This window comes from Betta splendens, chromosome 24 (assembly GCF_900634795.4).
Source record: "Betta splendens chromosome 24, fBetSpl5.4, whole genome shotgun sequence".
Lineage (NCBI taxonomy): Eukaryota > Metazoa > Chordata > Actinopteri > Anabantiformes > Osphronemidae > Betta > Betta splendens.
In genome coordinates this window covers 5,518,870-5,545,095 of record NC_040901.2, presented here as the reverse complement: position 1 = coordinate 5,545,095, position 26,226 = coordinate 5,518,870, and the positions used below count along the sequence as shown (strand labels likewise).

The 26,226-nt window shown below is 45.8% G+C and overlaps 1 protein-coding gene across 8 annotated transcripts in view; it reads left to right on the top strand.

Moving 5' to 3' along the window:
• Positions 1-26,226, top strand: part of runx2b (RUNX family transcription factor 2b) — an 84,932-nt gene that overhangs the window by 44,719 nt on the left and 13,987 nt on the right. For 3 of the 8 annotated variants that reach the window (XM_055506384.1, XM_029141103.3, XM_055506382.1), the window contains exons 4-6: positions 21,802-22,064; positions 23,180-23,336; positions 25,146-25,250. In XM_055506384.1, coding sequence (XP_055362359.1) covers positions 21,802-22,064; positions 23,180-23,336; positions 25,146-25,250 — 525 coding nt within the window. Of the gene's footprint in view, positions 1-5,025; positions 6,099-20,519; positions 20,721-20,797; positions 22,065-23,179; positions 23,337-25,145; positions 25,251-26,226 lie in introns of those variants that run through there. The other 5 variants (XM_041069515.2, XM_041069516.2, XM_055506383.1 and 2 more) reach the window with 5 other exon arrangements.

Below are 26,226 nucleotides of genomic sequence, written 5' to 3'. Positions count from 1 at the left end.
CACAACGGAGAAAAGCGGCCACTTCTAAACAATGTCAAAAATTCAGATTTAGATCCCCCCCTTTTTTATCTTGTTATTGTGTTACACTGGGACTGAAAGACGAGTCACAGCATTATGAAATCATGTGATGAGGCCAATTATCCATCACAAAGGCCCCACAGAAAAAAAATAACCCACCGGCTGGAGAAGACAACAGAGCCTTTTGTTTCCCCTATTGTCAGTGACACAGGGCCGAACTCCTCCTCATAATAGCTTGTTTCTCCAGTGAGCCGTCTGCCTTTATCAGGCGCACTTTGTTCTCCACAGCACGTAAACTCAGTTTCTAACACATAATGGACAGCTTATGTATAAGCTCATTCAGGTTGCAAATGGCTGTCATGACCTCCAGATCTGAGTCATGGCCAGTGCAGCGTTAACGTATTCACCCTCACATTTACTGTAGGCATGACACACAGTCATTTTTGTTTTTGACATTTGCCTAGTGCGATGGCATCATGTGACCGGGGGCATCATGTGACTCGAGCCTTGTAGTGAAGTTGTATCATCAGCCCAGCGTAATTGTAATGCTGACTTAGCAGTTCAGGCCACTTGAACTCGACTGACCCCAGCTTAGCAGCTATTGTAAAAAATCTCAGCTGCTGACAACTGACCACACAATGACAGGGTTTCCAGTGGCCTCAACTACGATATGCTGTACGCAGGACGTAGGCTGGAAGGACAGTTGGTGGAGCTGTAGTAAAAACATCAGCGTGGTATGAAGAAGCCATTTTAAGTCTTCAAATCAAAGCTAACAGGATCTGTCCTCACCTTTAACACAGCATGTCATATCTAAACCAGACAGCAGACGTGGTGGAGGGCTTTTCATACGGATCTAAGTATACCATAAAGTTTAACGGAGGTGGAGGGATAGTGAGAGAGCGTCACGTATGGCAAGCGAGAAAGATATATCTGAATCCACCTCCATGTACTTAGCACACAAATTAAAGCAACTTGTCAGTGGACATTTAGAAATCATCGCTCGGGCCTCAGCGGGCCACGCTGTTTGAACTGCAGTGTAGGTAGGCACTGTTTTTCCTGGACCGGACCCTTGATTAAAATGAGGAATGGAGGAAAAAAGCAATGCCTCAGTCTCTTGGTGGTCAGCCACAGCCTCCTCATCACAGCCTCCACCAATGATCCGACTTTCCCCCGTCTTTTGCAATTTTATGTAATCACAACTCCGAGAGCTATTTTTAATGTGTTTAGGTTGTGCGCGCGCCATTCGATATTAAACATTTCCCCTTATTACTTAAAGGCTGACTTTATTTTCCTTCAAAACTGTGACTCCAAAAACAGCTGTCCAGACACCACAAGAAAGGGCCTTAGGTCACTGGAAGATGTAGATACCACTGCTGGACCCCACAAGAAAATATCTACTTTTCATTCAGATTAGACCATTCAGACCTTACTAAACAGTTCACATCGCGCATCAACATCCTCTTGGCGTCACAGCGTCATATATTAGGTTTCCTCGCTTCCATGAGCGTTGGACTGCGCTAAAGCGAACCTCTCTTTGGCTCTAATTGATTCTGTGAACGCAGGTCGCCGTCCTGCCTCAGTGGCGCTGTTAAGGGGATATTTACGCTCACAGCGTCGGCCCAGCGGCCAACAGAAGCTGATTGCAACTCGCCGTTCCCCCCTCGCCTCCCCAATGAAAGCACGTTAATTCGGGCCCAGCCGCAGTGTAAACTACCTTGGCGTTTTACAGATGTCGCCTGTTAAAGTGAATCACTGTACCTGCCTGTTTGCCCAGCCAGGCCGTACTAATGTCATGCCAAAAGGAGTACACAACGCGCGCCAGGAGGGCTATTAATAAGTCCTTCCTTTTCTAATACTGCCATACCTCCGTGTGTGTGATGTCTGCCCTGGGCTAATTATGTCATGTCATTTTTAGCTTTCCTAACAAGCAGCCTCACAGCCTCCATTCGGTGTAATTTTAACTCATCTTCCCTCATTATGCCTCAATATTTTTCCCAGAAATGCTCTGTTGCAAGAGATAATTCACCTCGAAAACAAGTTCAGCGCCTGCGACAAAGTGAGGCAACAGGGAGTCTGCCGTTTAGTATCGAGCAGCAACACCCCATGTTAATAGCATGCGTTAAGTCGCGCTCCAGCACATGATACCTCTATTATGTTTCTACGAGAGCTTGTGATAACAAAGTGAGTCCATTTGAGGGTGTGTGGTCCTGAGTGGTAAGAGAGAAAGTGTCTGGCAGGGTGGGCCATCTACCACAGTCCTTAGGGCAGACCTTGGCCAGAGCTCAGAGCATCGCCAAGCTCCTCGGTTCCACACACACACACACACACACACACACACACACTAGTGCAGCAAGTGTAGTATGCGGCCACCAGTGGAGAAGCAGTAATGAATGAAATATTATATTTCATGTCATATTCCAGCCTTTAACATTATTGCCTTCACATAAAAGTGTTTTTTTTGCAGAAAGGAATACATATATTACAAAATTGTCTGTACAGCATAGTGAAGACCCTTCCAAGCTGGCAGTCCTCCTGTATTTTTTTTCTCCTGTGCTTATTCTGGATCCACAAAGCTTCTTATAGAAACGTCAAATCCTTTAAAGGAGGTTTCACGTGAACTCCAGGTAGGACTAGACAATATAAATGCTTAAAGATTGTACTTACTGTACCAAAAATGTTGCGTAAGTTGTTTTAAACGTATCATAAACTTCCTATTAAGCACGACTTAGTTAACTTATTCATAACTTCCATCAAAAGTATAATACAGTTCAGTTCTCTCCCTGCTCGTCCCCCACTCCTCATTGCTAAACAAAGCTACTTAAGTTATTGCTAAATGTAGACAATTAGTAATTTTTTATCCTGCTCATTATTGTGAAGTTATATTAAAACTACAGCATGTTACTATGTAAAACCTGTGTTGCTGCCCAATGCCCTAACACCATTATTTAGAAATCAAAATCCAAACTTTTAATTATCGTGCTCTGTTGGATTGACTCTGGGGTCGTTAGACTTGCTTATAGACAAGAGGAGCACTTGTGGTCAAGGTTTCAGTGATGAAAAAGGCTTGTTGTAGTTTTCCTAAAAGGGCGGGTGAACCGCTAACCTGACCGACAGTTGGGCAAGTGAAATAATATTTGGTCAACTTAAACTAAACTTTGTTACTGTATCGAGGGAAAACACTGCCCGCTCCCTCGTAGTTACAGCGTCTGCAGCCCTTAAAGAATCCATGCAGCGATATCCGAGACTACAACATCATCACAGTTCAGATTTTTGCCATCAAGGTTGTTTATCATATGCCGTGCCACCCAAGATGTTATGCTTCCTTCCATATGAGTTGGCTTTGACATTTATGCTTTATTTTCATTCCGTGTTTCAGATTCAGTCATGATGTGCAAATTACATTCCCATCAAACTGCGCGTAATTTACTGTGGCTCGGCGGAACTCGCAGCACTGCTGCTCTCTGTCCCAACGTCTAATTCCTCTGACAGCGAAGCATCCATTTGCAGTAACCCTAAAAATGTTTATACATAACTTAAAAATGTTTTTCTTGAAATACTTCAGTATCAAGTAGCACATTAAGTACTGAATATTGCTGGTATTAAGCAGGACTACTACTGTATATTTAGCATGAAGGAGCGCTGCATGGGTGACAGGATGGGTTAAATCTTAGAGTGGAAATAGGTACTGGGCACCGTCTGTGATGTTCAGTGTGTTTGCAGCATTTAGAATAGCTCTTCCCTAAGGATTCTGTAACATTCACTGCAGCTGCAGAGGCGTGTTCTTGTTTTAGACAGCAAATATTTACAAAGTGCCAAGCCAAAGAAAATGTTTCACAGCACAGAAATAAGGTAGGTGGTAAAGACTTGTGGAAATGCTGTTGCCGGTGGATTTGAGGGGTGTGCAACAATGTTTATGTTGCTTGATTGACAATTTTATTCGCTTTATTGTATATGAAGGTCATAAAGACATATAATAATTAAGTGCAGATCGTAATAGAAGAGAAAATGAAAAAATGATCAGTTATTTAACATAATAAACACAGCCCAGTACATTTTAAAATGACTTAAGAAAATCCTTAGGAAAATACATATTATATATAATATTTTTTATATATTTTTGCAAAAAAGGATTTTCAAATAATATTCTAAACATTTAATGGCAACGTGAATCTACAAAACGCTGTTTAAAGTTTTCATTGGAAACTAAGTAGTTCTAATGAAAACCATTCACAGTGAGACCTGTGTATTAAGTCCCACTAAATGTAGATTTATACAAATTAAACGCTAGATCGTTTTCACAAGCACTAGGACTTTTTAAGAAAGTAGCCTGAAGCTGTTCTTCATCGCTTTACTGCTAAGTCATGCTTTACTCACTGGCTAGTCACTAAATAACTGGGCTGCCTTAAGACTTTACAACTTGACTCAACTCTCAGCTTTATTCCACACATTCTTCCTCTTCTTCACTAAAGCAAATGTGCATCTGTTGTAACAAGCACCTGTGATCGCTGATTAAAGGCAAACTCTGTGATTCTGCACTTTGACCTGTGAGGGTGTGCAGTAAATGTGCATGTGTGGGAACCGTGTGGAGTGCGGTGACTAATCCTCGATAGTCTCGAGGTGCCTGCGCCGCTGTGCATGTTGGCAGGCGTTTCGTGCAGGGTGTCTGTGTTCCAGTGTGTGTCTCCCGGTGTTAACAGGACTGTGAGAAGGCATCTCTTTCACAGAGGAGACAGGTGGCCGTGATTTACGACCCTTTACAGGAATCGCCCACGTCTCTCTCAATTCTGTGAGAGCCAATTAAAGCCCGGCACATACTTGCATGCGCGCACGCACTCAGACAGTCATTACAGTAATCACACAATAACAGTTGGGTTTGAGTATGACACAGCGAGGTTAAAGAGTGTGAAACATGAGAAAGAGGACAGATTCACGCTGCAAAGTGACACTGTTTTGTTTTCTAATCCAGGGTTTCTGTCCTTGTTTCCCCATTCTCTCTACGCTGCACAGACAGACACACACATGCTCAGACACACTCATACACACCCAGTCTTACGCCGCCAGCCAGCCATTCGCTCCTCACTCACACCCTCAAATCTTACCAAGCTCGGCTCTCCCTGCTCAGAGGCAGACAGGAGCAGCACGACAGCCCGTTAAAGGGGTTGAGTGAAGGAGCAGCGGAGTCAGAGAGAGACACTGAAGGGGAAAGAGAGAGAGAGGGAGAGAGAGAGAGAGAAGGAGGGGGATGAATGAACGAAGGGAGTGCAGAGCAGAGGGAGTGCTGTTCCCCATATGCTGAAGAGGCATGGGCGGCTGAACAAGCTGCCCCCACTGAAGCCTCCTCACTCATGGGAGCATCAGACCCCGACTCCCCAGAGAGACTGGAACTGCAGCCGAACCACGCGTGAGAGACAAGGCAGCCAGGGAGGAGGGGAAAAAGTGCCGAGAGAGGAGAGGAGAGGCGAGAGGGAAGAAAGCCACAACGGTAGGCTGTCCCACTCAAGTGCTGTGCCGTGATGACGTCACAGCGCATGTGACCTAGGCTCTCCAGTGACGGCACATGGAGGGCAGGAAAGAGACAAGTTTTAAAGCTGGTGCCTTTTGGGTTGTGTGAGGGCTCTGCTCGCCTCCCAAACAACCACAGAACCACAGACGTGCGGCTCGGGGTTGGTGTTTGAGGGCGACCTGGAGTGTAAATGGTTAATCGTCGCGGGCCAGCACCAGTCACAAGGACGGCGCTAAGCGAGTAAGTACGTTCCAACCACACTCGCCAAGCAAGCAAGTCCGACACCATCTGATCTATCCGCAAAGGCGATATTTGCCTCTGCAATTTTTTTCTCTATAAAACCCAGACCTGGTTGTTACTTGTGGTCATCCGAATAGTTGATACGTAAAGCATGTCTTGCGGATGGCTTTTCCATTTTTTTCCTTTATGACATGCTACGTGCTCTTGGTTTAGGACGTGTCAAGGGTCACGGAAACCACAGAGGAACAAAAGTGGGGCTTGCTGCAACCAGAGGCAGCTATGGCATCTAACAGCCTTTTCAGCACAGTGACACCATGTCAACAAAACTTCTTCTGGGGTGAGTACAGCGCCGCTGCGCTCTGTTGTGTCTGGAGTCGGGTTAGGGGCTGAGGTCACAGGGAGGACCTGAGCTCAGGTGCTGAGGTTTGGATAGAAGCATGCAGAGGTTCGGGTAAAGGCAGTAAAAATGCTGGATGTGACTGACAGATTTGGCTCCAGATGAGTTAAGGGGATCAGCTAAGGTCAACGAGGACCCCGCTATCAAGATCCAAGAACGACCCAACCGTAATCAAGTCTATGTGGTGCGCAAGTAGAAAAAAACTCTCTCCATATTTATGGATTCTGGTATTTACTCTATGCGATGTTTATAAATATTTCTGAAAGCGGGAGATGACATGTTTGTGCAACATACGCTTAGATTTACAAAGCGATGCCATTGTGGAACCCAAAACAAAAGCATGGGTGATATTCTTGACAAACGTAAACAGACGCCACACAAGGCAGTTTACAGTCGAGCATTGAAACAAGATGTGGGGAACACTGGATTGTGAGTGTAGGGTGTCCCTGTTGTGCGTAGGAAAGAAGTATTCATTAATTTGCCAAGAAAGGTCTGGAATCACTTCCTGAAATTGTTCCGTCGCGCTGCTGTCATTAATTAATCAGTGTCGCCTCCAGGGACCATTTATTCATCAGTCATAAATCCACATTAAACAAGAAGTTGCTCCATGTCAACTTCCATAGGATGAATTTATAGTGTGCGTGTAAATAAATTATTCACACTCCTCTCATTTTATCCTGACTTGTTGCTTGTCTGCAAATTACTAAAACAAGAACCTAAAATTTGTTTGGATTATAAACTCCCGGTTTGTACATACGTGTAACAGAAACCTTCCAGAAACATGCTGCGAATGCCAGGAATAATATTTATATTTTCAAAGAACAATTACACCTTTCAGTTGGATTTACACTTCATATTTATTTATTTCTCATTTGTTCATTTCTCTATATTTTAACAACCTTCTTGGCAAGAGGACGTGTAGGAAACAGGACCACAAAGACCCGAGACCTGTGAACAGTAGCCATGTCAGCTGTAGGATTTTCAATTACCTGTGAAGGCCAGCGTGCGCGCTTCAGTTTGCGGCCACTGTTTTGGCTTTGCTGTTTTCTGTTGTGACAGTTTCTTTACACAGTGTAATTTAATCAGCAAAATAGATTATGTTTTAGGTTTACCAGATGAATTTTCAAATTTAAACAAACATTTTCATTCCTCTGCGACACAAGAAATAGACCCCCCTCCACACACACACACACACACACACACACACACACACACACACACACACATACACACACACTCCTGTCCAAATCAAATGTTTAAATGATGTTGTTAAAAAGTCGCCCCGTGGTCAGACACAGCTGTTCTGGGCTCCTGCTCCGCACAGAAGCAGCGTGCCTCCTAATACGCCTTGAAAGCCCAAAGAGAGTCAGCGTCTTCCACCAATCAGCACCACCTATTACCACGTTAACCCCCCGACCCCTCGGTGTGTCCGGGGCAGAAGCGCGGCACAGGAGACGAGCAGCGCTGTAAGAAATTGAAAGCATGCTGCAGCGGTGGCAGAGGTTGAAAGACGAGCAGATGTTCAGGTGGAAAGACGTCGAAGAATCACTAATGGATTCTTGGGTTAAATGTTGTTTATTGATTTTGTGCTATTTGCCCCTGTTTATGAACATCTGGGTAGTAAATCTGTCAGTACAACCACAGAAAGTCCCCTTGACAGTGCAGTCTGATTTTGCAAGACCAACCGGAGGTTTCTGGTACATTTATCATTTAAAATAAATATGTTTAATGTGCTCTATCCATAACAAAGGCCATTTTAATTGTTGCCTGGAATATTATTGTTGTTTTGATGATATTTGAATATGTATGCTCTAATATGTTTTTCTCCTGCTGCCGGGTCCGTCCTGCATCTTTTTGTCTGGCCTCCGCCACTTTGCTGGGAACACGAGATTCAAAATGTTGTTTTGTTTGTCAGAAAAGCCACATCCCGTCTGTAGATTTGCATTTAGGGACATTTTTAATTTAGGACTGAGCACACTTTCCCAGCGGTAAATCGAGCTGACTTGAGCGAGAGCGGGCATATTCCAAATTAAGAAAAAGGGGACTCATTAAAGTTTGTCTTGGCATTTACATCAAGCAGTTTTCATTTAATTGCCTCAAATACATTTTTATAACTCCTCATGCTGGCAGATCCAGTGGGGAGGGCAGAATAATCTTCAACATGTGTGGCACCCACTCAGCCACCCTGCATCTCTGGGGAACATTTAAAGGCCTATTTTCTCTATTACAAACTTAATTACGTATAGACAATTAAGTCATGGGAGCCATCATCGGTTAGTAAAGTAAAAGTCTCGTCAGAGAGAAAAAATAAATTGCTTACACAAACTGAGCCAAATCAACACAATCAAAGAAACGCGGGATGATGTGGGTAAATATCTGAAGACTGACTCCAGGCGGAAAACTTTCCCCCGAAGAAAATCTTAGATAATTTGCAAGGAAAACGTCTATATGTTTGAGAAAGGCAGCTTCTGTTGCACCAGTGTTGCCTTAGATCTAACCACAGGCCTGCTTCTTGGAGACATCTTAAAAGCAACCCCCCCCCCTTTTTTTTCTCCTCCCACTGCCCCCCTTCTCCTCCCATGCAGGGAAAGACGTGAAGCCCACTCATCAATAGGTAATTTGAAAAAGCCAGAGGGAAAAATGTGAGCGCTTCACTGGCCGCTACTGTGCAGTGCAGACTCTTCTCCTAACTCCTGGCTCAAAGGAACTCTATTTAGCAATCCTTAATTGTACCTCTGAGGCAGACATGTTATTTAATCCCAGCAGGGTCATATCGATGGCGTAAAATGGCGATGTGTGTGTTTGTGATCTGTTCCAGCTATTAGGACTTATTAGCCCTGCACGTCCACATTCGACATAATTCCTGGGGGTAATCAAGGAGGTACAGGGTGCTAATGTGATCAGTGCTTAATCAAATGTAGATTAATTGGTCTGTGTTTTCACCCAAACGTACTAACAGAGAGCACCTCTGATTATGGCCCCTCAACAGGCTGCAGGCAGTTATTAAGGTCCAAATGAGAGCGTCATGGGAACGCTGTAAAGTGTGATTTTAATAGCCTGAAAGGCGACTCTCCCACTGCTCACATGTGAACGTTGTGGAGAAAGCGTTTTGTTTTCATTTGAAATTATGAAGGTATTCGCTTGGTCACAGTCGACGCGTTTGAAGCGTCTGAAACAGTGAAGATTGGTTCCGCGAATCGGGCTCCGAGCTTAGAGAAACCCCGACTGTGGGGCATTTTTCGTGTCGTGCTAAAAGTCGACTTTGTTGTCGTGTCCAGAACATTTCTAAACCGCCGCTTCATGTGCAATATCTGCTTCTGCTGCTTCCAAATTAAGCAGCGAGGCGTTATTGAAACGCGCGGGGAAAGGAGTGTGATCACACCCTCGTCTGTAATATGGAGACTGCAACAACAAACACATGATCCAGTTTAAATACTTACCGGGCACTGTGTATTTTTGCTTGTTGTATCCTCACATTCAGTAGCTTTGGGGCTAATTACGCTATTATGATAAGACACGCTGCCAGTTGACTGTGCTTACTGAAGGTTTCTGTCTGTTTAAATTGCTGCAAAAAGTCCTCTGTCTTTTCATGAAGCTCGGTTTTCTGATAGATTACTACAAATATTGAATGTCTCAAAATACTGTTATCTGATAGGTCTGCAAACTCATGCTGCTCAGCTATCATATCTGAATGCGCCATAATTACCAGGTGCCTTAATGCCATTGCGTTAGCTAGTGAAGCTTTTAATGCAGCGCTCTGCTATTTTCACACTTAACAGGATCCTGTAGCCCTTCATCCATTTCAATTGCATCATGCTGGGCGAATTGCTGTTATCCGATATAAGCCCTCAGAGAGGAAGTAACTACCTAACACTTTGAAAATTGGTCTATCTTGGAACCAGTTCACCCTAATGAAACAGAACACCAGTATTATAACCCAGATTCATACACTTATTTCACCCTGCGTTGTCTGTTTTGCGTCCTGCCTTTGCTCTGATCCGTCCATGCGTTCAGGATTTGCTTTAGCTATTTAAGTCAGGCGATGGCTTTGAGCGGAGCTGATACAGCAAACTTAAAACCACAGGAAACCTGAACATCATTGTGTAGCGTTCCCTCACTTTCCTGCTGAACGGCCAAGGCAGATTCGCTTCCACGCTCCGTGTTTCTATAAGAGGAAATATGGAGTGTCGACCCTCCTGGATGTTTGGGTTCGGCCTGCAGCTTTGAGTGCGAGCGCGGCCGCAGCACCTACACAAGGCCTTATCTGTTCTACCCCAAACGGGAGAAAAGGCAAGGTTTTTCCCCTCCTTAGTTTAATCTGAAAGGAATGCGGTATCCCCTCCGACTCAGGCCGCGCTCCCAAATATATAAACCGACCTACCAGCAGGTCATGAAAAGAGCAGCGCAGGTTGGATGTGCTCGGTGTATTTTTAGGCCGTTTTGAATATTAACGTGCGCATGAACCCACAAGAGTTAAATCTTTCCTGACTTCTAAGTTAGAGGAGAAACAAGACGAGTGAAGGAGCGCTGACTGTGACTGTGACTCTGGCTGTGATCAATAGCTTGGCAGCACATCTGTGGAGCTGTCAGAGGATAAGTACGCTACACCTTGTTACAACGTGTCTTCAGATGTTCCTCACTTACTGTCAAGCTGTAATCGTTTATCACTCAGCGCACATTTACTACGGGCTTTGGTTGATTGGTACGAGGAGTGAGAGGCCAAGATAGTGAGTGAGTGACTGGTACATGAACATAAACATACATATTTTTAGCGATTGTATTTACTGGGGTATTTTATTGGCATTTAATGCCTTTCAAAGCATTTCATTGCATTGTTGACTGACCTGCACATGACAAATAAACCAATCTGAATCTGGTATTTCAGGAGCAGTGTCACATAATGACAACTGCTGGATTTGTAGGTTCTCCCGTGTAAGCAAAGTTAAAATGTGTATAAATGTACAGCGTGTGTTAAAGGTGTCTGTGACAGGAAGATCTGTGTGCTTGATTAATGCTTCACCCAAAGTGGCACCTGGAACCAATCGTCTGTCCCGCTGCCCACGTCCCATGTGCACTGTATGTGTGCATGCATTACATGCGCTGTGCCTTTAGAGGGGCAGAGAGCAGGAGGCACAGATGGGACCGGGGGAGTCCCGGCGGAAGAAAAGAAAGATGTGTGTGTGTGTGTGTGCGTGTCTGTGTGTGTGTGTGTGTGTGTGCGGAGGAGGGAACAATAGGCGGACATGCAGTGAAGGGTATGGGGTGTCATTAATAACACAGAGGCCCCATCTCCTAATTTGCTCAAATTACCTGCCCACACAGTGGGCCCCCTGCCAGCGCCAAGGTGTGAACACAACAGATCAAATCCACCTGAAAATCCGAGCGCCCACCCACTCAGCAACGCCCACATGGGCCTTTTATGGTGGCCTGACATCTCCGGCTGCCTGCGTGTGGAAGAGATTTAATGTTAGACCTTTGATGTAAGAGCGAGAAACTTTAAAATTTAGAAAATGAGAAAGGAGTAGATGAGATAGGAGTTCTGTCGGCATCAGCTAAGAGCCACACAACGGACTCTTAAACCACCGTCCATATGGCACAGTGGGGGTGGCCACTTACCATCATCTCTCCTTCTCCTCTCTTTCCTTCCTCCTCCTCTTTATATCCTCCCTCCAACCCCTCCCACCCACGCTTGCAGGAAAAGGTTGATGACAAATGTGGCAGGGCAGCAATGGTTTGGCCACCGCAATAATCAGAGTCACCGGCAGCACCACCTGTGGCACACACCGAGACGTATTCCAGAGTGTGCGCAGACACTGAAATGAAATATGCCCCGGGGACACAGAGGGAGTCAGGAGAGTGTGTGTAGGTGTGTGTAGTGGGGTGCTGGCCTTTGAAGTTTGAACAGTGTGTGAAGCTGATATTGACAAGTCTCTGGGGAGGGGGGACAAGCGAGAAATGGAAGCTGTTATTTATAAAGTGGCCTCCAGAGAGAACAGAAGGGACAAAGGGACAAGACGGGGGAACCGGCTCGCAGATAATTGGGATTGATAGCTTGGACAGAGCTTTGTTATGTAAGGACATCTAGGTGTGAGTAAAGTTACTATTTAACCTTTATTCTAGCCGGCCTGTGTAGTTATAATTGTAAACACATATGTTCAGTGTTAATGAATTAAAATGAGTGATGAGGCTTTCAGCAACTGCTCTTAAGACAAAATAAATACAGTACGTCGTCAACAGAGATCTATTTGTAGGAAATACTTTGTGTCACATCACATGACAAGGAAATTAAAAAGCAGCATTGTTGTATATGTCGACAGCTACTCTCCAGCCACGTTGTGTCATCAAATCATTCATTATAAAGTTTATATATTGACAGCAACACTGGTGGGTTAGTATGAGGTGTTTCCCACTTTCTCTCTCGCAGCACTGGTGCAAATTTCCAGGAGTCTTCGTGACTCTCGCTGTGGGAAAAAAAAAAAGTTTCAAACAATTTCTGCTTGTACAGCAATGTTACAAAACTGCAAAAATCCCCGCTGTTACATTTCAAGTTGTTTCAAAGCTCTTTCCTATGACTGAGACCCGCATCCTCTCAGTACTTAGTGGCTGGCGTTTTTTTTGTTGATCCCTGAGCTGTTCCAGTTTACACACACCCGATTCAGTCGCGCTGCTCCCACCAGCAGCTCTGCGTGATCAAAGTCTAATACGTACGCACTGTCTGATCCTCGCTGGAGCGGGACGTCAGTCTGCAGCTAAATCCTGTCACTCACCCAGACAGCTGCCCTGTTACAGTCGTCTGTAGTTCATTTTGTTGTCGCACTTAAAAGTTTTCCGTCAACTGTTGCACTGTTCATTCTGTTTTCCCAAAGGAAATAGGTCTCTCTCTCTCTCTCAATTCTCTCTTTCTCCTCTTTGGACCAAGACCAATAACAGGCCTTTTCCACTTCACTCCTCCTGATGCTGAATGAGCAAAGGAGGATCCCAGAGGAGCAGGAATATTTTATTAGAGTCATATTTTGAAAGTTCCTCTCTCACTCTGCCTTTCTTCCTCTCGAGAATTTTAGGATGCTGCAACAATTCATTGTGTGTGTGTGTGTGTGTGTGTGTGTGTGTGTGTGTGTGTGTGTGTGTGTGTGTGTGTGTGTGTGTGTGTGTGTGTGTGTGTGTGTGAGAGAGAGAGAAAGAGAGAGAGAGAAAAGGGAAACAGCTCACGCAGAGCAAAGGCAATTCAAAGTTACAGCTAAATGACAGGCTGAGAGCTCCGGTCTTTTGAATTGTATTGTTTTCTTTTCGTTCTGCATGGGAGGAGAATTGGTGAAAAAACAAAAGCCCAATTGGGACAGAAAGCGAGCAGCGTAGTCCCAAGGGAGTTACACTTGGCACAAACAAAAATAGCAGCCGTTTTTTGCTGACAAACACTTCTTAATGCAAGGGTGGGTGTTTTTTGTCAAGTTGGGCTGTTTCTGTTTTCTTATTTATGACAAAGCTTCCATTTCTGAATAAAAGGGGGGGGGTGTATTATATACTGTACACATAATGCCAAAATAGGCCACAGACAGCCTTTTCCCGGCCCTTTCACATGTATAGCACATTATACACATGATTACATCTGCGCTCACGTGCACACGCAACCAGACAGATATGCACGCCCGGCTGCTGCAGGACCCTGCAGATGCAGCAGAAACAGTAGAGCCGGTCTCTCCGATAAACAAACAGTGAGAGGCTGCTGGGAGTCTTCACTGGGCCTCCAAATTATAGCCTGGTTAACCGAAGTCTCAGAGCCAGCCCCTTTTACTGCTACACACACACACACGCATACTGTACAAACACGCTCGCTTCACACGGACGTGCACGTCAAAGCCACTATAGAGGCGTAGTTAAAGCGCACACATGCAATCAGGTTCTAATGGGATCTTGTCTGTGCTGCAGTGGAGCTGAGGGTAAAAAGTTTTATAGACATAGGAGAGACTAAGAGGAAAGCGTACCCTGAGGGCCCATCATAAATATTACCCAATCATCAGGCTCACAGTATGAGGCAATTACTGATGAAAAAGAATCCCTTGCAGTGTAAACACAGGTTTAATGTTTACAGTTTTTAACTCTGTATACCTGTTTTATGATTTTAAGGTTTTTTTTACTGGTAGAAGCTGCCTTTTGGAGCCTGAAACTGTCCGAGAGAGTTTCGTGATATACTTTGTGTGAAGCATTTGGCCTTTCTTGCTGGAAAGTTGCTGAAGGGGTGAAGGGGCTTCATCCACCAAAACAGTTCAGTTAGTGGAGCCTGGGTTGTTTAGTGCTCCTCTAATTGTCTGTAAATGAGTTCAGCAACTACTGGGGACAGTTTTCAGTCTCTCGAGGACACGGGAACATCTCAGAGTGATCTATGACGCCATAAAGTGCAGTTAAAATATTTAAGATGATCAGTTCTCTCGAAATGATTTGTCGTAAATCTGGTGCTCCCATAGTGACGGCGTATTCCAAGCGGACAATTTAATTGTCAGCCCGAGACCACATCCCAACAACCTCATTGCCAAAGAGGGATTTTTATGCGTGTGACGTTCGAATTCTCAGCTTTGCCATAATGCAACACCACAGAATAGACTGTATTTGAAGGACAGCGTTTCACAACATAATTGATGTTGCCCATGGGACTCGGCAGTTGATGAGTCTCCCTGCTCAGGACTCAATTTAGGCGCTATAAAGCTGGCGTCATTGGAGTCTCAGCTAGGGGCAGAGCAGACATGACATGAAAAGACCCCGTTACGGAATAACCGCCAAGTTCTGAGTGTGTGTGTGTGGAAAATACGGGGTCATAGGTCGCATAATCAGACAATAGTCATGTATCTTGAGTGAAATCATGTTTTCCTGCAATTTTCGTGGCGTTTCCTTACATTGAACCGTCTTTTCCAAAGTTAGCTGGAGTTGGTTTTGTCTGACGACACGTGAGACTGGAAGCCATGAAAACGAGTTCCCTCCACTGGTCTCTTTTCTTCCACACCCCCACCTCGTCGTGAGTCATTTCTGACCAGTAGCTTAATAGGCTCAGTGTAATTACAGACCAAGGTTTCGGGCATCTCTTTACTGAGCTGCATCAAATGAGACACTCGCAACCTAATTTTTTAACTCATTCGCGACACGGTGCATAGAGATCACTGTACAAGGCCTCTTTTACAAGCCAAGGCAACTCAATGCCATGTTGACATATGAACGGTTTGGATTTTGATCTAGAATGTATGGCTCCGCGTCGCGGCGTTCAGACTCTGTGTTTTGGATCGAGTCGGGGAGAAAAAAAAAACGTCACGATCCAAACTCTCGGAAGTTGAGTGATGTTACTCGATGGCTGCCCAGTAATGATTTTTGTTTTTTTCCTGTTTATCTGATTGGCTGTTGTCTCAACGCTGGAAACCCCCCCCCCTTCTCCAACAGAGTGGTAATGCATTTCAGCAGCAGGGTCTAGCTTTTCAGCATGATACCCACACAGGGAGGATGGCCAAGCAAAACAGATATATTTTATACATTTACATGCTCGAAGACAAAAAATGTATATGGTACATGTCCAGGCGTAGGTTTACTCCATCTTTACTCAAATGTTTATGTCTGTGTGCAATTGAGCGTCCATGACAGGCTTTATTTCCTCCCATCTGGCCCTGCTCTATAGCTCCTCACAGTGATTTGGACCCAGTGCACCTGGACATTCCTCCACCCCGTCTCCATGGCTATATGTACATATATCCTTGCCGCCTGTCTCCTTCATTTCCTTCCCTGTTTCCAGCCGCTGCGTGTACCACTTCCTTACCTTCCTTGAGTCTCAAAACAGGAGCTGAGGAAACGGGCAAGTGACAGACGATAGCCCCCCTGTGAGTGCTAGTCTGGGCCACTGCCTGTTCGCCGCTCGCCACATAGTCACTCTGTCTGTCTCACCTGTGCCTCCACGCCCCACATAAATCATCCTCAATCGTACTACACGGACAAACACAGCAGAGGGAAATCTCCCCTAGAATTCTGGTATTAGTTTTACCTTTCATAATGAACATGGGGCTAAATGGTTCTGGATACATGAGAAGAGCATGTCTTGCAGATGTACTATAAATATTTTGATACTAACCAGCTACAGAGCAGAGTGGAAGTGGACCAGTGGAATACACAGAGGAAGGGAAAAGTGTAAAGTGGAATGTTGGCCTTCCCGAGTGTCTGTATTGTCTTTAGCACCTACAGAGGGTCCCAATCCAAGAAAAACGCTCTTTACAGGGTTCCTGTTCCCAGCCCGGGTCCGGTACCACTCCTGGATACGCTGCGTTTCCTCCGAGCCAATCCTTCAAACTGGTCTCCAAGGAGAGGAGATCATTGTTTGATTAATGGCACGCTCAGACCTGATTGAGTGATAGATGGTTTGAAGGGAAAACCAGCGCGCCGTATGGGACACAGTGGGATCAGGTCCGGGGAAAGCAGCTCCAGGGAGGGTTTGATTGGTGGAACACTTGAATTAAAGTGAAGGGCTAATAATAGCAAAGCTAATGACACAAAGGCTGCACAGAGAAGCAAGGCCAAATATTCCTGATGACTGTAAAGATATTCGGTTGCAGCTACGTAAGGACGAACCGTAACACACACAGTTGCATGCAAAAGTGGAAAAACTGAACCCCCTTGGTGGCAGATTTCTGGCCTCAGCGTGGCCTGGCACTGTCACCCTGCCCCGTCAAAGAAGCACGCACAGAAAACCTCCATTACACCCGTCCAGCTTTAGCGCCGTGACAGCAGGTGGGATGTGACACCTCAACATCCTGGCAGGCGCAGAAAGAGTTCTCAGCCCTGAGCCCCAGTCGCTCAGATCTATGATTGGAACCTTTTAATGGCAGCCTTCGTCACGTATTATTGCTTTATTTTCTCCTCTCCATCACCCAGCCCACAGAAGTTCCTTTTTTGTTCCTATTTTTGAGTACAAGTGATCTCAATTAGGGACCTCCATGAAGGCAGTAGGCGGCAGACAGTCAGAGCAATAAGAGCGGAGAGGAAATTGTCTCTATACCCCCCCCCCCCCCCCCCCCCCCCCTCTGCCCTCCTGCCACAAGCAGTGAGCAGCCACCTCCTCAGCGTCTCCGTCTTTTTCCAAGCTGCTCGTGCCGTTTCCCTTTAAGCATCTATTCCCCAAAAAATCTAAATATATTAAGCACTATGCGGTCCAGCCTTCTCCAACGTCTCACACAGAACTACACCGCTGCCCGGGGACGCGCGCACACCGCAGCGTGCGCTGTCCTCCAGCAGATCGCAGTGATGTCACGGGCTCGGTGACAAACAGTCATTAAGAGCTTAGCGGTGTTCTGGGATCAGCGTGTGGATGCGAGTCGGTGAGGTGGTGTCGATGAGGTCAGAAGGAATCAGGTTTCCGTCATCCCGGCCGCTCGCTCGCTCGCTCGGCTCCGACTGACCGGCAGAGGGTCCGGTGGACCCGGTGCTGGTCCGCGGGATACTTGGCTGGTTGGCTGCCTTGCCTGGTGGCCTTACTAGCTGGCACGACGAGCCGGTTGGGAGCCCGCCAAACATGGAGGAAAACTTTCCGTTAGAGCTGAAAAAGTCTGGGCTTCATCACAGGCCTCCTCTAGAAAGCTATAATTAAGTGTCTTGAAAAATGCACCACTGTGAAATGGAAGCGTAATCCTGAGTCTTAAGTTGCTGTACTTTTCCTCCTCAGTGATGAGCGTGTACAGAAGGACGATGGAGAGACAGTCACGCTGCTCACCTCTGTTTTTGTTATCTTTCTACAAAACATTGAAGCTTTTCCATGCGTCCATACAGTTGGGTGTGTCCTGATTCGTCTTGTCAGCTTTCCTAATGAGGTGCCGTTAATAGCGAACGCGCACATGTCAAAGAGCAAGAGAGATGTGACGCGGCTGGCACACAGCGAAGGCACGGTTAGTCCGCTGACAACACTGTATTAGCGATTCACACAGTGGAAACGAGAGCAGAAACGTTTATCACACGCTTGATATCGCGACAGGGAAATTAGTCAGCGAGCGTCAGCCGGGTTTGATTTTTATTGAAAACAAATAAGTGAAACGGAGCGGCAGAAATACAATATTACCATAAATCATAAAAGGCACATCCTGCCCGATGTGGTATACTGTGGTTGCTCACTGTTAGCGACTTCTCCTACTGTGCAGTGACTCCAAGCCAGTGTAACACAGTAGATGAATAATACCAGAGCTGAAGGAGACGATCCAGCTGTGCGCCAGGCGAGCAGCCGCCGCATTAAACGAACAGCTTTACGCTACATTGGCTTCTACATAATATTAAGTCTCTTAATATTGAGCAGGATCAGTCAGATATCCTTCAAGTCCAGCGCTGTGTGAACGTTCCAGCATTCATGTTTGATCAAACGTTTTTTTTTTTTTTTTAAGCTGGTTTAAATTCAGAGCACTGCAGTGGAAGTGGTGCTTTTTTTTTAATTCAAACAGTGTATCCTGGCACATTAACACCTTCTCCGCTGTCTCCCTCACATCTCCGGGACATCAAACGCAGATTTTAAACTCGGGGGTCGACCCCTGCACCTCAGCGAGAGCCGGGCGCCGGGTCTGGCTCTGTCCTGTGAGGACCTGGAAGACAGATGCTCGGCGTGCGGCGGAGGCAAAGCGCAGTCAGATGGGACAAACACTCTTTGATGAGGCGGCCTTGTCAGGGTTTAAGTCACGACTGCACAAGGGTGCAGGGCGGGCTGCGTTCAAGGCCTGGGATTGGACTGGGAAAGTCAAGCTCATCCTCCGGCCTCTGATGGGATTTATTGCCGTGTTTTTGAATTGAGGAACTGGAGTTTAAATTTGAGCTACAGTGAGATCAAACAAATAGAAATAAATAATTAGCCTAACTGAATTGGCCGGATCACGTTTACTCAATCGGCGGTAGTTATACGTTAAATTCTACTACAGCGTGAGGGATGTTTTCCACATTACCTCAAATGGATTCAGCACCGAAAAAAAGAGCGATATTATCTGAGCTGAAACTCAACCCTATTGGAATAACTAGCGCCACGGTTCCTGCAAGGCCATGTTTACCTCTATTACAGATTTAATTACTACTATTCACATTTATCCATCCATGAATTGTTAGTTGATCTTTGAGAATGTTGGACAATGCGAACCATATTTCTGGTGTTTGGGGCACACGGAAGGGAAGTGTAACTCAATCACTTTTTTTTTCTCCTCGTCCACATGATGAGGTGCCAGATGCGTGTCAGTGCTCTCAGACTATATATATATATATATATATATATATATATATATATATATATATATACATACATACACACACACACATGCTAGCAGACGTGTTTGCATGAGCACGCCCACGTACTTACACAAGAAGTCAGGCCGTGGTGCTGTGAACTTTTTAACACTGAACTCTTATTATAAAACCTATAAGGCCACGTCCACATTACAAGCTAAGTAACGTGACAGCTGTGCTTCCCAGTAGTCGGGTTATTTCCAAACAAGCCTGGATTTATCAAAGGCCTTTGTCTTAAAATCTGCAATAAAAAGTCTGTTTGGGAGCAATGGGGGGAAAAAAAGCGTAAAGTAGCACTACACATGTTGATGTGTGATGTGGCACTCAAAGACTGATGGGTAATCAGGGCAGAGCGCCGATGGGGGATGAGAGCTGGCTGGGATGCTGGAGCCTCCGAGAGCTGACGGAGGGTAGAGGTTGCCCTCTACAGTAACTAGATGAAGGGCCTTCTGCTCGGAGCAGCATCCACGCTGTTTTAAGCTTGAAATGAATGAACATACTTTTTCGCTCTGAAGTTGTAATTATGTGTGGATGTAAACTCGTGGTTGTCGTAATTTGTAGGAATTTTTTTTTTAATTATTTGCATCGTTTTGAGGGGAGGAAAACAACTGAGATTGTTTATTTGAGTAGCTGTTCTACTAAATCCAGCTCTAAAATATGTTCAAGCTAAAATTTAATGACTCATTTCTGATATAAGTATTATTACTGACAAACATGAATCCAGGGTAATTTAACTGTAATAGTGGCTCATTTTTATGAGCTTGTCTTTTTAAATAAATATGCTGACGTAATTCATATTTTTAAGTGTTATAAAGTAAAATGAAAATGACTGGCTTGTACCTCATTAGTCATTTTGATGCTCTGATATGAAAACTCTCGCCTACGTTCCCACTTAGTTTCTGTGACGAGAGCGTGGCTGCGTGATCGTGTTTTAAAAGTTGTAACGAGCCCTCGGGGCCGAATAGAAGGAACGGCCACGTGGTCGGATGATCAGAAGCGCGGTGGAAAGGAGAATACCTGTACACCTGCACAACAGCTCTCCCCTGCGACCGAGTGAAACTCTACCCCTGTCTCTCAGCCTGACTCACCGCTCTCCGGTGACTCACTCGCTCGTACCTTATGGCGTGTAAGTCACGTCTGTGCCGCGCTCGGCTCTCCGGATCCCCGTGAGCCGCGTGTGTGTCGGGACGCGGCGGTACGAAGGGCAGATGCGCGCGCGTGCCGGCCGGGAATGACCGCTTCCAGAATCAGGAGCGCGCGCGGACGGGTCAGAGGAGCGGTGGCATGTCGGTACGTAGCCGGCGGCGGAGCGCGTGTCGACTCGGGGCTGGGAGAAAAAGGCGTGAAACGCCGTCCCGTGTGTGTTTCATCAAGGTATAGGCGTTACACGCAGACCTGTCCGGTCCTCCTCACAGGCGTGATAGATTATGGCGGAGGGAATGGATCTGACTCCAGACACCACGTGCTGGAGTCGCATCAGCGCTATAATTGCCGGGGCGCTCGCGCTATATAAACCACAAAAAGCCTGCGCACGGGAAACCCCGGCCTCCAAACACTAACCGCATTTACGGCTGCAGAAACGGGATTCGTTTTCCGCCTCCTTCATCTCACCGGCGATCTTTTTTTTTTTTTTCTGCTTCATCAACCTTTTTTAACCCCGCACACAAAACCTGTGGATCGACTCTCACGTACCGAAAAAATACGCGATGATTGCAGACGTTGCGGGCGCATAGGTGGCTTTTTGTTAACACTTTTTCTTTTGACTTTGAAACTTTTTTGTGTGTACATAGCCTGCGGGCGTTCACAGAGGCTTTCAGTTTGGCACAAAGACTTCAATGACGCACCTGGAGCGCTGCTTTGACTTTTTACTGAAGGAAGTCAGACAAAACCTTTTTTGAGCCTCCGGGTCGACAGTTCCATTTTAGACCTGCTTTTTTTGAAATTGTATAGCCTATTAAGCGCCCGGACATTTATTTGATGCTATTTATACCCACGCAGGAACATCCACGCCTGTGTTATGGCGCACGGACGCGTCTCCCGAGAAGTTTGAAAAAAGGCTTGTCATTTAAAACATCGTCGAGTTTTCAAGGCTTGTTTTTCTTCGCCGAGAAGTATATTTTATGTCGTTTGAAGGCGCCCACCAAAGTTTGTAGTGGAGAGAGTTTTGAAACGCGGTGTGCTCTCGCCGAGTCCCATTTTCCATTGGCAGACGCGCTGAGGTTCAGCGGCAGCGCACACAGTTTCTCCTAGAGAGAGAGTGTGTGTGTGAGCGAGAGAGGAAGAGAGAGAGAGAGGGGAAGAAAGTGAGGACCTGGAGAGCTTTTGGTGCTTTTTCTGATAATCCACGCTGTTGTGATGCGAATTCCCGTAGATCCCAGCGCCAGTCGGAGGTTCAGTCCGCCGTCCAATAGCCTCCAGCCGGTCCCAGGGAAGATGAATGATGTGAGCTCCCCCGCCGGGCAGCCGGACGCCGCAGCGGCGGTGCCAAGACTGCGTGCCCACGAAAACCGCAGCATGGCCGAGATCATCGCCGACCACCCGGCCGAGCTGGTCCGGACCGACAGCCCCAACTTCCTCTGCTCGGTCCTGCCCTCCCACTGGCGGTGCAACAAGACGCTGCCTGTCGCCTTTAAGGTGAGTCTCGACGAAGTCTCGTGGCTGGTTGAACCGCAATGTGCTTCTGAGTTCACTGGGAAACCAACAAACAAACCCTGGGATTGAATTAAAAATTAAACGTTCACGCTGTCTGTGAAAATCCGATAAATAAGTTAATTTAATTTTACACTACTTGATGCCGTGAATATCGGATTGTCGATCTCCTGTTATCTTCTGACTCTGTAATCTTGAATGTAACACATTTAAATCTACACATAAACGTGTATAGTGCTATTGTGAACTTTCTATTTATATTTGTTGTTTTAGAAAAATAACCAAGTAATAACAACAGATGTATCTAAATATGCAAGAAATGACAGGCTGAGGTTAGTTTTTTTTAAACTGTTTTATTATATTTAAGGTAAAATATAATAATCGTTTTCCAGGTTCAATTTAATAAAATATTTATTTGTAGCTATTTTAAAAATAAATTTCAATATTGTTATTGAGCATAAACTTAACATGTAGAGTTTTACTGACAAAGCTGCAAATTGAATACAGACTAATTCATAATATGTTGTAGGCCTCAGTTTTTAAAGCCTTAACAATTTTTGCTCCACTCATGTGTCACAGGAAAAAGCCTATTAATTACTTGACAGATTGTATTTAAAGGATGGATCAAAGACACAAAAGTGAAAATTTGTAGCTGTGGCCCCAAATGAAGTGTGACACATTTTAAAATATCTGCGTTATTAAACCTTTTTCATTGCTGCAGCTCTGTAATTATCCCTGCTCTGTAGGCCTACTCACGCTCTTTTATCCGCATCCAAGAGTCGAAATGATAACAAGAGTTCATCTGTGTCGACTGCCTTATAGAAGTGACTCACATAGTCGCATTTATCATGATTTAAAAACTTAGAGCATAAAAATTTAATCTATTTATCAGTCTCATTTAGGGACTCATGCTGTCAAGTCTGTTAAATTAATTGTTTTATGAGTTAAATTGTTTTTTGGACTATAATATTCCTTCAGTATATATTTTTCTATTACTATAAATTTTTATCTTAAGCTACAGTACAAGAAACTACAAGAAAAATGCACTGAACAAAATATTTTCTTCATTTTCCGCCCTTTGACCTTCGCACGTGTGACAGGTGGTCGCTCTGGGGGACATACCTGACGGAACCGTTGTCACGGTGATGGCGGGCAACGACGAGAACTACTCCGCCGAGCTGCGGAACGCCTCAGGTGTGATGAAGAACCAGGTAGCGCGTTTCAACGACCTGCGCTTCGTGGGCCGCAGTGGCAGAGGTGAGGCCTGGAACAGCTCCGCTCGCTGCACACCACCACCACCACCACCACGCAGTAGGAGCTATTAGGTTCAGTGGTGTGGATTAGTGGTCACAGTCCCTACGTGGCAACCACATAATGATCTCTCTAAGTCCAGGCTCAAATCCCACCACTCATCTGAGAGAATTCTACCACTCTCTTTGCTTTGAAACAAGGTTCCTTTATATATATTTTTGCCCCATTCTCCTGCAGATAAACCCACTGTGTATATCTGCTCTTTAGCGTTAGCTACGTAAGAAAGTGTTGAGCTGATAACAAGTAGCACTTCTTTTTTTTTTTCTATCCTTCACTTAATGTTCACCTGACACGACCCAGCTCATTTCAGGCTTATAAACATGTTGGGTGGTGCTGCAAGCCTGTGGCTAATCATTCTCAGCACATGTCCTCAGGCTGTCAGACAGCAAAGGGAAGGCACACTCCAATTGGGTCAGATGGCATTCCCTGAATACTTGGCATCACTCAAGTGACACTTTGCACAACCTTCCATCATGTTTCTGAATCATCATCTTTACGATTTGAGATTCCTTTATTTTCACCTTCTTCTAACTAACTAGAAATGTTTTCTGAGGTTTATATTTTATTTATTTATAAGAAGAGTTCGTTGATGGTGATAAGTGCTGTCAGCAGCTCCACCAGTGACTTTTTCCAGTTTCCTGCTCTGTTGTAGCTGTCAAATAAGACATGGAGCAGAGGCAGTCAAGTGGGATGAGGAGTGACAGAGTATAGAGGAGAGGAGTCATGGTGATGGGACCTGTTGCCGTGGAGATCTCGCATGCGTCAGCTCTCTGTGACACACAATCTAGTGACAGGAAGTGACATAGGACCCAGGAAAGATCAAACTACGAGGTGTCTGAAATGAATACCCTGCAGCGACAGAGATAAGTATTAGCAGAGAAAACTGATAGGATGTGAGATAGATCAAAGTCATGCACAGGGAGACGGAGGGAAGCGAAAATGGCACTGCTGCACGATGACAACGTAGATGGACGTAATCAGATACCTGTGATAACATCATTAGAGTTAATAGTATAGTGGTGTGCAGGATTGCATTGACAGTAAACGCAAGTTAGATCACAGGTGGCAGATGACAGCAGTGATGATGGTAGGAAGGTCTCCCACGGTTAGATCCCTATCTCTGACCCACCTGCATGCCCCTCAAATCAGGTATGCGGGACACCTGTTGCATCTGTGATCTGCTATCTCTGAGTCAAATCGTGTTTTTCTTCTTTTTTTGGAAGCCATGTTCATAGTCAGCTAACTTGTTGAATGGAAGAGCTGCGGGAGATGAGTCGCCCCCCCCCCCCCCCCCCCCCGTTCCCTGCGTGTATAGTACCGTCGGCATGGTTACGGGATGCCTCCACATGCCACCGACCTTAGTGCTGCTGCTGACTCGGCTGTCGCGTTCTGAATCAGACTGTAGCATTCCTTGTGCACGCACTTAGGAGCGCGCACACTCAAGCCCAAGGCAGCAACTGCTGAGGATTATCGAGAAAGGAAGTGACTATTAAAATGCCTCTCGCCCACTCACACTGCGTTAGACGGGGAGAAAGTCCGGATAACAAGAAACTGGCTCCGGGCTTCTCTACTAAACACCCCGTCCAGCAGCCTGCGTTGTCTGTCATTAATCCCTTTAACGTTGATTTTCTCCAGTTTGCGTTGGCTATTATGCGATCACATCCCCACTTGTGACTAAGGGATGGTTCAGCAATCAATGCAGGTCATTGTCTCCACGGATGGTGTGTCATTTGATGTTGTTTGATGTCACCACAGGCAAGAGCTTCACACTGACAATCACAGTATTCACCAACCCACCACAAGTGGCCACTTACCACCGAGCCATAAAGGTCACCGTGGATGGACCTCGTGAGCCCAGGAGTGAGTACGAACACATACACATTCTGTACAGTCTGGAAGTTGTCTGTGTGCACAATATGTTTATTCTATTACTTTTAAAGGTTTACGCTGCACTTTATGTGAATCTTATGAGAACATTAGAAGTTGGTCCACTGAGACTCTGTTTTGGTTTGAGGCAAATAATAAAAACAGCTGGATGGAAAGGCAGAAAATGTCTAGCTAAAATAATGGCGCGCTATTAAAACGCGACGTTAATTAACAATCAAAAGGCTTTCAATTGCGTGGATCCCTCTGAAAGCGGACCGGCCTCCCATGTGGTGGCTCAGGAGAAGGAAGCGAAATCAAACGTGAGTCAGAATATTCCTGCGAGGGTACACTGGGTAGCAGAGTGCTAGCATCAGCTCATTTTAATGGGCCATATAAAAACAACTGAGGAGGAAAAAAAAGAAACCTCTGCTGTAGCCGTCAGTGCCAACTGGTCTGGCATGCAGCTGTTTCCCCAAACCTCCTCCCACTTCGTAAAAAAAAAAAACCATATTCTCATCTCGTAGCCTCTAAGTGAGAAATATCACATCACAAACAATCCGCCCGCCCGCCCGCCCGCCCGCATGCCCCGTCGCATATGGCACCAGGAGACACCGCGGAGCCGCGACACTGTGGGATTAGTGGCACTGATGTAGGAAACCTGCTGGTTGTGCCAAAAAAACGCTACACACACACACACACACGCACACATACACACACACACACACGCTCCCCATTCAGCATCCCGATACCGAGGCGCATGCTTGTCCTCACCATCCCTCTCTCTCTCCTCCCCGTCGCCGCTCGCTCTGGAGGCATGTTGTTTGATCCGAAGCATTTCCTGCGCATCTGCCGTCCCCCGTCAGACGACTTTCAAACAGGCCCCGTGACGCGGCGGCGAGCAGATGGGACGCAGGGTGGGATTTGTTTGAAAAGGCCCAGGTTGGTCCCGACAAAGAGCTGGAGCCTGAAA